This window comes from Terrapene carolina, unplaced genomic scaffold, assembly GCF_002925995.2.
Source record: "Terrapene carolina triunguis isolate 2854851 unplaced genomic scaffold, T_m_triunguis-2.0 Scaffold62, whole genome shotgun sequence".
NCBI lineage: Eukaryota > Metazoa > Chordata > Testudines > Emydidae > Terrapene > Terrapene triunguis.
In genome coordinates, this window is record NW_020664413.1 from 59,513,330 (window position 1) to 59,526,878 (window position 13,549).

Here is a 13,549-nt window from a genome sequence, read left to right on the forward strand (position 1 = left end):
CCCAAGCTGGGATGCATGCTCCCAACTACAGTATACACGTACTCTAAGAGGTTGTAGTGGGGAGGGAAGAGGACTCCTTTCCACCTTTAAGCCTGGTGTATGGGTGTGGAGCAAGTGGCTGCATGGCCATTCCACTGCTACATCCAATGAACTGTAGTAACAGATGTTGGGCATTACCCAGATAACTAAACACTATGTGCTAGAAGCTTTTCAAACACAGAAAAATGATGGGCTCAGAGGGTCTCGCAATCTAAGGACAAATAAAGAGACATAGAGGTGAAGGGAAGAACAATAACAATAGGCTATTTATATATCTTTTGTTACAGATCAACCTGATTCAGTATAGTTAGTATGGCTGATATAGCTGTTTAAGAGGAATTTAAATGGGGACAGCTCCAGGCCTGAAATGGTTGTGCATTTCCCCAAGGATTTTCTCTGTAGTTTGTCCCTCCAATGCAGAACTGTGTCAGAGCAGTATTTGCGGCATTCTGGATCTGTGGAATTGAGAGAAAGGAGAATTGGCATAGTTCCTGTTGCAGGAGAGATGATCTTTTTACCTAAAAGTCATCTTGTTTAGGTTATTACAGGAATTCCTATTGGCCCCAACTGAGATCAGGGCTCCATTGTGCTGTATGACACGCGCACACACAGCCACATATATACCCTTCCTCAAAGAGTGTATAATCTGAGCAGATAAGACAAAAGGGCAAGAAAAAGAAAGTATTATTATCCCCATTTTATGGATAAGGAACTGAGGCACAGGGAGATTAATGGTAACAGTTTAATCTCATAACTGTGATATTTTTCTTATGGATATATTAAAGAATATGTATTGCTGTTGATTTAAGGAGTGTGTGGCATCCTCCAGTTATTTTTACAGTGAATTTCACTGTTTAATGATGAGTCTGAAATTATGACTGGTTCAAAAATTTCAACTCAGATACCATGAATCACCCAATTTCCAGTTATGTGATAATGCCTTTATTGTGAAAGGACTCTTTTCTTTGAATAATTCTTTAATTTTCTTAGCCCTTTACAATATTATACCTGTTTGTATTTAGGGTACATAAGGATGGAAGACAGATGGCAGTAGAGAAAAGGAGTGGGGTGGAGTGTTTTGTAGGTGAACATCTTAACCAATATTCAGCGAGTCAGGATTACCTACCATAATGAGAACTCTGATGAAATAAGAGTTCTTTAGAATGTTGGAGCATTCTAAAAACTAATTCACACATAAAAATGAATGATCTATGAAGTGAAAAATATGGTCGGAAGATGGCTATTAAATATTTTTGGGTTAGTGAGAAATAAATTGATTTTGCAACAGCTTTCTAGATACTAAAGATATACAGGACACCCTATGACTATTACTGGTAGAGAAGGTACTTTCCGATGTAGCACTCTTTTTGAGGTATCTTGTAAAAATGCACTGTTTTGTTTTATTATCGTAGTGACCCAGGTCAATCACCTAATTGCAGTGAAGCGGTGTTACATCACAGCTTTAAACAAGTACCACTTCCTTTCTGAAGATAATAATTACCTTTTAAGGTTGCTAGAATGTTCCTAATTGTTAAGATTTGTGGCCAGTACTGTTGGAATATTATTTAATATTGTAAATACACTGAAGTTAAATAGTTTGTCAAACAAAGGGATTAAGAGTTCCATAATCATCATTAAATATAGTGAATTATGGTTAAGAACAAAATAAAACCTGTAGCCACAGTACTTTAAAAAAATCAGGCTTCACAAAAAATGAGACAAAAAAGACAACTTTTCATAAAGTACCCCAAAGAAGGAAGATATTTTGGGGGATTTGTCCAATTCAATGAAGGATCAAGCAGAGAGCTTTTCAGAATGGCTGACAACCTGTTAATATCATAATTCTACAAATGGCAGGGAGGAGAAGGGACAGAAAACCTTTTTTTTTTTAATCCATTGATTTAAAATAATGATAAAGAGGGTTTTTAAATGATACAGTAATAAATGTATAACTGAACTACTAAAAAGGTATTGAACATGTTTTTACAGTATGCCGTATATGTATTTACATACATTCTTTTTTAAAAATAAGTGTGGTTCTCTGAAAAGAGACTGCAAAAATTCTACTCTGTATGGTCTTATACCACCAACTTCACCATGTTATCTGAGTTTCTTCCAGCACTGATTTAAGCAATGTGACTAACATCTGTCACATGGTGTTTACTCTATCATCTCCCGAAGGAGAGAAGCACGTGCCTTGGAGTGTCTACTTTTGGTAGTATTTTTTTTTCTCATTTACATGTTTTTACGTATTTATGTTAGAGATGACAAGGTCAAAGAAGTGCACCTTGCATGTGGAGCAGAAGGTGGTCAGTTTGTGATAGTCCTTAGTTCTTAGGGGAATTCATTCTACAGCCTGGGACGAATAGAAAGTTCTATCCTGTACCAGAGGAGCTTTACCCTTATTGTAGAAAGTTCTATTGTGCCAGAGGAGGGTTGTTGTTGATTAGCCTTCAACCCATAATTTTAGGTAGTCTTTTAGATATCTTGGATCCAGGCCAAGGAGTGTCTTAAAGATAAAGACCAAGACATTGACCTTGATTCAAAATCCTATGGGAAGGCAGTGTAGAGAGCAGAAGACAGGTTTAATGTGCTCACAGTAGCCTGTATTGCAGAGGAGATGTGCTGCAATTTTCTGTGCTAGTTGGAGTTTCCTAAGCACTGAAAGCTTCAAGCCCAGCTATTTCCATCATATTGTTGCAGTCTGACCAAGAGGTGACAAAGGTGTGAATAACTGAGGCCAGGTCATCGTCCACCAAGGTGGGATGGAGTCTCTTAATCAACCGGAGATGATAGAATGTGATACTTGTGGATGCTGCTATGTGAAAGCTTAGTGTCATCAAGGAATCCAAGAGTCCTCCTAAACTATGGACTTCATTGACCAATTGTGTGTGCTTACCTTCAACCAAGGAGACTGTACCATGGCTGCAAATGATCGAAAATACTTTCCACTGTCCCCCAGCATCAGTTCTTGCTTGGCTTCAGTTTCAAGCAGCTGTTCTTCATGGCATCATGGGGTTCCATTTATTATATCTCACTGGGATGCTAGGTGGAGTCTGCAAGCCCGGCATCTGTGAAAAAGGCAGAGTTCTTTCTGATACAGACTTCACCACTGTCATGAAGATTCTGCAAGTCAGATTTTGACTACTGTTTGACCCGTTGCTGTAATCACAGATTTTTATGCAGTCTGCCATCAGGGTGTGTTCAGAGTCCTATCTATTGACTCTAGTGTCAAAAATAAGTTTTCACTCCTGTTAGCCTGGTGAAGTCAACACAGCTGAGAGCAAGAGAGTTAGATTCTGTTTCTTCTTGTTCAACATCAGAGCTGTTTGCTAAGTTCCAATCAGTTTACCTCTGTGCAAATCCACTAAAGGCAACATAAACAAACAAGGGAAATACAATCTAGATGGAGCTACTAGAAGGTGGGTGCATAACTGGTTGGAAAGCCATTCCTAGAGAGTAGTTAAGTGGTTCACAGTCAAGCTGGAAGGGCATGTCGAGTGGGGTCCTACAGGGATCAGTTCTGGATCCAGTTCTGTTCAATATATTCATCAGTGGTTTAGATAATGACAGAGCGTACACTTATAAAGTTTGCAGACGATACCAAGTTAGGAGGGGTTGCAAGTGCTTTGGAGGATAGGGTTAAAATTCAAAATGATCTGGACAAATTGGAGAAATCGTTTGAAGTAAATGGGATGAAATTCAATAAGGACAAATGTGAAGTACTCCATTTAGGAAGGAACAATCAGTTGCACACATACAAAATGGGAAATGATTGTCTAGGGGCTCAGAGTGGATCACAAGCTAAATATGAGTCAACAGTGTAACACTGTTACCAAAAAAGCAAACATCATTCTGGGGTGTATTAGCAGGAGTGTTGTAAGCAAGACACGAGAACTAATTCTTCCACTCTACTCCATGCTGATTAGGCCTCAACTGGAGTATTGTTCAGTTCTGGACACCACATTTCAGGAACGATGTGGACAAATTGGAGAAATTCCAGAGAAGAGCAACAAAAATGATTAAAGATCTAGAAAACATGACCTATAAGGGAAGATTGAAAAAATTGGGGGAAGAGAAGACTGAGGGGACATAACAGTTTTAAAGTACATAAAAGGTTGTTACAAGGAGGGGAAAAAATTGTTCTCAATCTCAGAGGATCGGACAAGAAGCAATGGGCTTAAATTGCAGCAAGTGAATACTAGAAGCATATTTTTGAGCTGAATTATTTCCTTGGTTACACTAATTTCCACTGGCTTTAGTTAAAATCAATGGGAGTTAAACTGAAGTCAATGGAGCTACTCACAGTGCATAAAGTTAAACATGTTCATAAGTCTTTGAAGCACCAAGGGCCTTAGTTACTAAAGTCGGCAGAAATGAAACTGAATAAACTCAGGGAGTAAATCTTTGGAGCAAATTTTAGTCACTTTTCTTTGTAGAGTCACACTAAAATATTCTCCAATTGAAAGTTAGCAGTCAAATTCTCAGCATGGAAGAAGTATTTCTCATATCAACTAAAAAATCCAGTTTGTCCATGTAGCAATGCGAGGACTCACCGGCACGGCACCTCCTGTTGGTCGTCCTGGGAATTAGCTCTTACAGCTCAGAGCGCCCTCTGCAGGCCGCTGTCTCACCTGCCACTGGCCCCCATGTCCCTCCCGGACCCCGGTGACTCTCTACATCAGGGTTCTGCCCCAAGCAGTAACCCACAGTCTGGGTCTCCCCACCACGGAGAACCCCCAGCCCTCTATCCCCACCTTGCCTCCGTGGCTATTGCCAGTCACCATCTAGCTCCCGCTCCCTGGGGCAGACTGCAGTCTATAAACCACTCATCATTGGCAAGGCAGGTTGGACCAGCTGCCTCTGCCTATCACTGGGGCTGGAGAGGGGCAGCCCAGAACCTTTTGTAGGCCTTTAACAAGGCCTGCAGCCTGGGGTTTTACTAGGCTGGAGCTCCCCAGCTCCCTCTGCCCTTCCCCAGCACTTCTCCACCCTAGGTACCCTGCTCAGCTCCCAGGCAGCTAGGCCCTTCTCTCTCAAAAGCTAGAGAGAGAGTCTTCCTTGAGCTCCTGGCTCACAGCCCTTTTATAGGGCCAGCTGTGGCCTGATTGGGGCGTGGTCCAGCTGTGGCTACTTCCCCAATTAGCCTAGCCTTTTTAACAGCTGCAGCCCTCTCCAGAGCTGCTTTTAACCCCTGCTCTTCAGGAGTGGGGCAGCCGCCCCACTACAGTCCATTTAAAAAAAAAAAAAAAGTATTTTAAGATTATATAGCTCAAAACCAGTTTCAGTTTATAAATTACAACTAATTTTTTAAAAAGCCTAATTATCTCTCTTAGATACATGCGTACACACCTTTTTTTCCATCTAAGCATTTATAACAATTTTAGTACATACATAGCAGTAGTAGGAATGTACAAAAAGCCAGATATACTTACAGACAAATGGGTATACTTCTGAATCATTAGATTCTTAATTTTAAAAAATCCACTTTTTTAATATGGATCAAGAGACCAACTTTTTACAACAACAGACTCATGAGATTTGCCCAAAGAAGAAATGCAACATCTGCCTCTTACATGTTTGGCAAGGCCGGTTACTAAAAATCTGAATTTCTAAAAGCAGCAAACTTAGTGTTAAAATCCATATCTAACGGATATACAGTAGGAGATCTAAAGAAACTGGTAATATTGACCAGTTAAATAATGTGTATACTTATGCAAAAAATCTATTCTTTTAAAAATGCCTGGTCCTATCAGATGAATAAACTTGGTAACTTTTAATATATTGGCCTGTAAAGGAAGTAATACAGATTTTAAACTTTTATTAGCTTTTTAAAATTTAAATTACAACAATTCTATGAAATTCATACAACTGAATTACAGTTGAATAATCCTAAAATACTATGATGGCACGGTAAAATCAGTAAATGCATGTATACTACTGAGGTGTGGCACGAACCAGCAAAAGTCGGGTTATCAGAGTTTACACTCACAAAATGTCCTTAACTCATACTGTTTTTTTTTCAAGACACTGAAAAAACTCATACCGCTTTTTTTCAGTGAGTGAACTGAATTTCAGTGAAACCATAATATTGTTTTTATATAATAATTATGGCTAAAAATCTGTGATTTTTACGAGACCTCTGTGACTTTTTGAAAATTCCAATAATTCAGCCCCGGGCGGTGGGGTTCGGGCTTTGGATTCAGTCCCGGACAGCAGGGGCTCAGGCTTAGGCTTCGATAAATCCGAGATTTATAATAATGTATTTACTTATTTTAGTCTGTGAATTTAGGGCATGTAGAGGGAGGAGAGAGAAACTTGGAGATCCTGCTGCATACAAGAGACTGCAACATTATTCCCAGAACTGCTCCTGGTGCAATAAATCTCTATCACGATGATTAACAGTTATTCTGTTTTACCAGAGCAATGGGGGAGGACTCCTCTCTTCATATAATTTTATTTTGGCCGCAGCAAAAATGGAAAAGAGAATCTGACTCTTCCCTCTTGAGCTAGCTCCACTGCATTTGATTGGTAGCGCTATGCGGCAGGAAAGCTTAGTGTAATATTGCAGCTTTGCAGCTAGAGAGTAGCCTTTGTCGTCATAACAAGCACTTGTGCTGAGGAAGCAAACAGTTTCCTTTTATATCTTTTAAACTACACCTCTACACCGATATAACACTGTCCTTGGGACAGTGTTTTCACCGCGTTATAGATGAAACCACGTTATATCGAACTCGGTTTGATTCGCCGGAGTGCACAGCCCCGCCCCCCCGGAGCACTGCTTTACCACGTTATATCCGAATTCGTGTTATATCGGGTCGCGTTATATCGTGGTAGAGGTGTGTATATATAACTAGATGGGAACAACAAGAATATAGGTTTCACATACTCGCATACGTACCGATGAAGTCACATATATCCCATATGTGTATCAAGTGTGTGCATGTATACAGACTGCACAAGCAATATGTGTAATTTTTCTTATGCATAGAAAAGGAAACATCTAAAGGGTGTGCATATAAAGAAAGTGTTATACACATTCCAGGAATATCATTTCTTATTTTGACGTATGCTGTCTATGACTTGTTTGTATAAGAGGAAATGAATTTCAAATCACACTTTAGCACTATAAATCACTGGAATGTCAGCACCCCACAATATAGGAATTAATGCATTTCTTTAAAAGAGAACAATATCAATAGTGTGTAACATTCTTCAGAAATATTCCCCCTCCCACGAATGAGGCACATTACATAAAATCATAATGGCTGAAACACAAAGTAATAAAACACTTTATGCTAACTTGTTATAAATAATATAAATCAGTTGCCAGGGTGAAATACTATTTTAGTCTTCACTAATTAGGGTGACCTAGTCGCTGACTCATTGCTGCCACACGTGAATGATGAGATTAGTCTAAACACATAAAAGTAATATGTTTATTTCATCCCAGGGTTGTTCATTATGGTGGTTCCATAGTTATGATTGAGCTAGGATTTTTGCTTTTGACAGGACCATAAAATCTCTCTGGTGCTGAAGCTGTGAATAGCTGTATATAAATCTTGGTTAGGCATTAACTCTTTATCGTAACACAAGCAATGAAGAATAATTGTGCGTTTGTGCGCGCACGTGCATGTATATAATTATTATAGAGGCACCAATCACAAATCCGTGGTTATGGTTGAGTTTTATTTTGGCTCTTTGGATTGTATGAAAAATACAGTATATCTTTCTCAACTCTCAGCATTTATTCTTTGAGTGCAGAATGGCTTTTTTGAAAATGTACACGTAAATTTATTAATTTGTTTGGGTTAAATTCATTATAAACTAGGACTTAAGAAATGTATTGTCAGTCTATTCTTTATCCTGAATGATCTTAACAGTGGAATAACAAGCTCATCAAACTTTCCACATAGTCAAAATTAATTTAAATCTTGTGCATAGGCTGCATTTGAAGAATATATATATTCTAATTATTTTCAGTTATTAGTAATTGTATCTAAATGTTATGATTATATTGTTTATGGAGAGGCTCAGGTAACTCTTAGTGGGACCATTGTGACTTCATAGATAGCTCAACCAGCTGCCACCCTTTTCCTACAAAAACAATGAGGAGTCCTTGTGGCACCTTAGAGACTAACACATTTATTTGGGCATAAGCTTTCCTGGGCTAAAACCCACTTCTTCGGATGCATGAAGTGAAAAATACAGGAGCAGGTATAAATACATGAAAGGATGGGGGTTGCTTTACCAAGTGTGAGGTCGGTCTAACGAGATAAATCAATTAACAGCAGGATACCAAGGGAGGAAAAATAACTTTTGAAATGGTAAGAGAGTGGCCCATTACAGACTAAACTTAATTTCCCCAATACTAATTTCTCCCTACTGTTACTCACACCTTCTTGTCAACTGTCTGTAATGGGGCACTCTCTTACCACTTCAAAAGTTATTTTTCCTCCCTTGGTATCCTGCTGTTAATTGATTTATCTCGTTAGACTGACCTCACGCTTGGTAAAGCAACCCCCATCGTTTCATGTATTTATACTTGCTCTTGTATTTTTCTTGTCAATTTCATGGCTCCAGCAGTTCCCTGCTGTGAACCTTGCACCTTGGCTGTGAACCTTGGCTCACAGCTCAGGCTGTCACCCTGGTGTTGGTGGGGGGCTCCAGCTAGAGCCCAGCTGCCCCCCTGGGCTCCCAGCCACCCACTCCTAGTGGGCTGCTGCCTGGGCTTCCCTCTGCCCACTGGGAGCCCTGCGTCCTCCCAGCTCCCAACTCCCAGCTGGGCTGCTGCCTGGGCTCCCTGCTCCAAGCCTGGCTGCCAGGCGCTGAGAGCCAGGGCTCCCAGCTCCCAGTGGAGATCCCAGAGCTGTCAGAGAATGGCTGAGTCAATTTCACTGCTGGTTGTCTCTATGCTGTGGGTCTCTGCTTGGGGCTGTCACCCCACGGCAGATCGGGGGCTCCAGCTGTGAGCTCTGCATCGCCGTCAGTGCCCCACAATGCCCCACTTCAGTTGGTGCAAGCGCTCCTGGTGGGGACGTGCTCCACTGATAGAAGAAGGGTAGTGTGGACACCAATTGCCGATTGAATTACTGCGGTGGTTGTAGGTTGACCTCAATTAAGTTGACCTAATTTTGTAGTGTAGACAAAGCCTAAAATATCAGTGCTTGAAAACCTCCTCAAGGCACTGCTGTCTCAGCTCCACTGCACAACAAGGCAGCACTGTTGGGAGAAGTGGGGCAGAAACAGAGGGTCCTTAAAGTGCAAAGACATTCGGATTAAGAGTATTGGTTCTTTTATTGTTTTTAATGTTTTCTCTGTAATATTTTTACTTTAAAAATAAATGTGCTAGCTTAGGGCTTGTCTACACTACCGCGGTAGTTCGACGGCTGGCAATCGAACTTCCGGGTTCGATTTATCGCGTCTGGTGTGGACGCGATAATTCGAACCAGGAAGTGCTCGCCGTCGACTGCGGTACTCCACATCAGCGAGAGGAGTACCGCGGAGTCGACGGGGGAGCCTGCCTGCCGTGTGTGGACCGCGTCTGAACCGCGGTAAATTCGAACTAAGGTATGTCGACTTCAGCTACGTTATTCACGTAGCTGAAGTTGCGTACCTTAGATCGAATTGGGGTGTTAGTGTAGACCAGGCCTTAGAAGAGGTTGTGTGGTGACTTAAAACTTCGGACAATATGCTGGTCATAGCCTTCAGAGAGAAAGGAAAGTGCAGGCACTGGCCTGTCTGGCTTGCTGGGAGTATCATAGTGTAAATCCAGGGAGCTATGCAGTCTTAAAGCTTCCAGTCAGGAGTGAGTGAGATGGGTCTCTGCCTGAGAAAGGTGACAGGTGGGAGCTGGAAACCTTTAAGTGGGTGCTCTCGAGAAACCATGGAAGGTGAATACAGGTGCAGTTACCCTGAAATTGTGACAAGCTAAGTTCCCTCTAAGCTGCATGGCCATGCAGTTGCCTCTTAAGCCCCACGCAGGGGCTCAGGGCTATGGCAGGGAGAGGCTCCCCTCCCCGTCGGCCCCAGAGCGGACCTGCCTCGACCGGGGGAGAGGAGCGCTTTCTTGGCCCGGCCCTAGAGCGGACCTGCCTCGGCCCAGCCCAGCCTTGCCAGAGCTGCCGCGGACGGGGAGAGGCGCCTCTCCCCCAGCCCCAAGCTGCTGCAGCGAGAGAGGGCTGGGGGAAGTCATCTCTCCCCACCGCAGCCCCTGATGCAAGCATGTAAGCTGGGGATGAGGGGCTTGGGGTGCGGGAGGGGGCTCAGGGCAGCCTGCACCCCAAACTCCTCATCCCTGGCCCCACCCTAGAGCCCACCTCCCCACACCCCAAACCTCTGCCCCAGCCCTGAGCCCTCTCCCACACTCCGAACCCCTCGGCCCTGGCCCCACCCTCACCACATGAAATTTTGTTATGTGCACCAATATGAAGGTGACATGTCACACATCACCTCCATGTTGGTGCACATAACAAAATTAATTCCGCACATGGACGTAAAAAATTAGAGGGAACACTGGACAAGTATCTATGATAATCTTTTATTAAACAAAATTTTGGATAGTCTGTTGTGACCCTGTTTTTCCAGCCAATGTATGAATATGCTGCAGATATTGTTAGTCCCGCTTAGAACAATATTGAGAATTGACTTGATAATTCAGGTTAGAGAATTGAGGACATTCTGTTTTTGGCAGCTAGATCTAATTTAAAGTTAAAGCTGAAATTTAAAGCTCCAGATATGGGACTAGCTATTGAATGAATGTGTTGAGAATTGTTGATCTAGTAACCTCTAGCATGGATACATCCACAGATGCAAAGCCTTGGATCTTAAAGGGAATTATTTTGAAGGAATCCTGCATACTGTATAATATGAGCTTTGCCATGATTTTGTATTTACATGCTTGCATCACAATGGCCTTAATTATAATTATTCATACCATTTTAGAATAAGTGAGTGCTATGAGGTGATTGCAATTAGAACACTGTGTATATACTATAGTAGGTATTTGTTATGCCTTCACTATACCGATCCAAATAATGGCATACAAAAATATGCAGACATTTCTATGGGAATCCTAAATAAGTTATTTTGTACTGTACAATTTACTATAATAAAAAATACAAACCTAGATGACTGATTTGACTTGTTTTAAACATATAGGAAAACTAAAGGTTCTTCTTTTTTCATGTCTACAGGCTGTGCATCTGGCCCAGGCAAGTTTCCAGATTGAGGCCTTCGGCTCCAAATTCATCCTTGACCTCACATTGAATAAGTAAGTGTACGATTGTGGGTTTCTTTGTTTCCTGCTCTTTGTGGCTGTCTCTTTGGAAATAGAGCGATTTCTGAAGAAGAAGGCAGTGGGGTAGGGCAAGTGGAATCCTGTGAGCTTTGGAAAACTACCACACCACCCAAATGCATTGATATACTAAAACATTCATGAAAGTTGGAAAGCTTGCCTAAGCTAGGTATTATAAATATAGCTTTCTTTAAGAAAGGATATGTTCCTATTCATCAGTGCTGGAATATATTTGCATGTAAAGAGGAAAAATATAAATATAAATTTAGTTTGTGTCTCAGGAACATAGGTGCCAACTTCCTCTATTCCCAGGGGGTGCTCGACCCCCGCTCTGCCCCAGAATCCGCCCCCACTCCACCCCTTCCACAAAGTCCAAACCCCGCCTCTTGCTGCCACCGCTCTGCCCCAGGCCCTGCCCCCACTCCACCCCTTGTCCCCGAGCCCTGACCTTTGCCCTGCCCCTTCCTGCCCTCGCTGTGCCCCAGGCCCTGCCCCCACTCCACCCCTTCCTCCAAGCCCCCACCGTCGCCCTGCCTCTTCTCACCCTGCTCTGCCCCTGCCCCGCCTCTTCCTGCTCCCTTCCCCCACCTCTTCCTGCTCCTGGCTCCTCGCCCTCCCGCCCCAGCATCTCCTGCATGCTGCTGAACAGCGGATCTGCGGCAGGTGTGGGACTGGGAGGGAGGAGGAGGAGCTGATCGGTGGGTCCGCTGGTGGGTGGGAGGTGTGGGGAAGGGGAGGTGCTGATCCACGGGGCTGCTGGTGGATGCTGAGCACCCACTGTTTTTTTTTCGGCACCTATGCTCAGGAACCAAAACATAATTACTGAGGATCCCCAAACCTCTTAGATATGAATTATGAAAAGTGTCTCAGTACATATACATTATGGTTGTTATCCTTTTCGTTCCTAAGTGCTTTATATACAGTACAAGATTCAGTCCACCACTCAAAAGCAGTCATCTATTGGGCAGAAGGTGGCAATCAGGAAGAAAACTGGCAAGCCATGTGCTGCATAACAGTAGTGGAAGAAATTTCCTGTATCTTTGGTTGCCACTTTGATCTTCCTGTCCTAGATGCATGTTGTCAGGCTACATTTTCTTTAGGAATTACCATTAAAATGGTAAAATGTGATTATTACACAGATGCCTGATTCAAATCACTGTACTTTACTCTGTTCATCTACAACACTAGCTAAAGCTTAGGTTTGGCTTAGATTGTGAACAGGGACATTTCCTTCTGGTCTGTCTGGAATTTTGGATAGACCAGATATAAATAGCAGTAATTGATAAACAGTTGCAGTTTTCAATTAAGGAATGTATATTCTGAGCCTTAACCAGGTTAATAGTGTTCCATATATCTTCATAAAGGGCCAATTTGAGACAAATGTACTTAAAGTAAGGGATGATACAGGACTTAAAATATAAGTAGCACTAACTAATATTAAATTATGTGGTTTACGAGGATATTTGTAAGTTACTGAATTCAGTTGTTTAAAGACTATTCTTCATTAAGATTAAGATGCCTTTCATCTTGGTACATAAGTGGCCGAAAAATTATGGCATATATAAAAAGAACCAGATTTATTTCCTGCACCAATACACTGTGTGCAGGAGAGAAATGAGCAGGAGGAAGTTGTAATTGGCTCTGTGATTCTCAAGCTGCTTTGTCCCTCTCTGTGCAATAAAGCTGCTCTAAGGTCCCTAAGGGTATGTCTACACTGCAGCTGGGAGTGTGCCTACCAGCCTAGTTAGACAGACGCATCCTAGCTCTGCTGGAGCTTGTGCGATTAACAAATAACAGTGTGGATGTTGAGGCCTGGGCTAGCTGCCTGAGTACAAGCCTGCTGACCCCCAGGGTCCCCAGTTGGTGGCTAGACCATGCTGTCACCTATGCTGCAATGTTCTAGACTATATTTTTAGTGTTCTAGAAGGATCAGAATTAGTATGTGTCTGTTTACACTGGCTGGGAGGCATGCTTCCATCTACAGTGTAGAAGTACCGTAAGGGATCAGACACCAGCTGAGTATTGCTATGGGGGAGAAAGTGAAGCAGAGCTCCCCTGTACATTCTCTACTCAGTCATGTTCCTTTCCTTAATATTTATACTGAGGTTGGGGGGCAAGTTGGCTTTACTCCAACTGTGAAGGAACTCCCTTTTCTGAAGGAATTCTCAGTTGGCCAGCTGTGGCTGGATTTTATCTGTTTTGCAAGGCTCAGGT

General features: G+C 42.4%; 1 protein-coding gene across 7 annotated transcripts in view; it reads left to right on the forward strand.

Annotated features, from left to right (window-relative positions):
• The window catches only part of ADAM23 (ADAM metallopeptidase domain 23), a 180,085-nt gene that overhangs the window by 20,280 nt on the left and 146,256 nt on the right, over nt 1-13,549 (forward strand). For all 7 annotated transcript variants that reach the window (XR_003899754.1, XM_026647693.2, XM_026647690.2 and 4 more), the window contains exon 3: nt 11,235-11,311. Coding sequence is in view for 6 of the 7 variants with exons in the window: in XM_026647693.2 (XP_026503478.1) it covers nt 11,235-11,311 (77 nt within the window). In the remaining variant the exon portion in view is untranslated. The remainder of the gene's footprint in view (nt 1-11,234; nt 11,312-13,549) is intronic.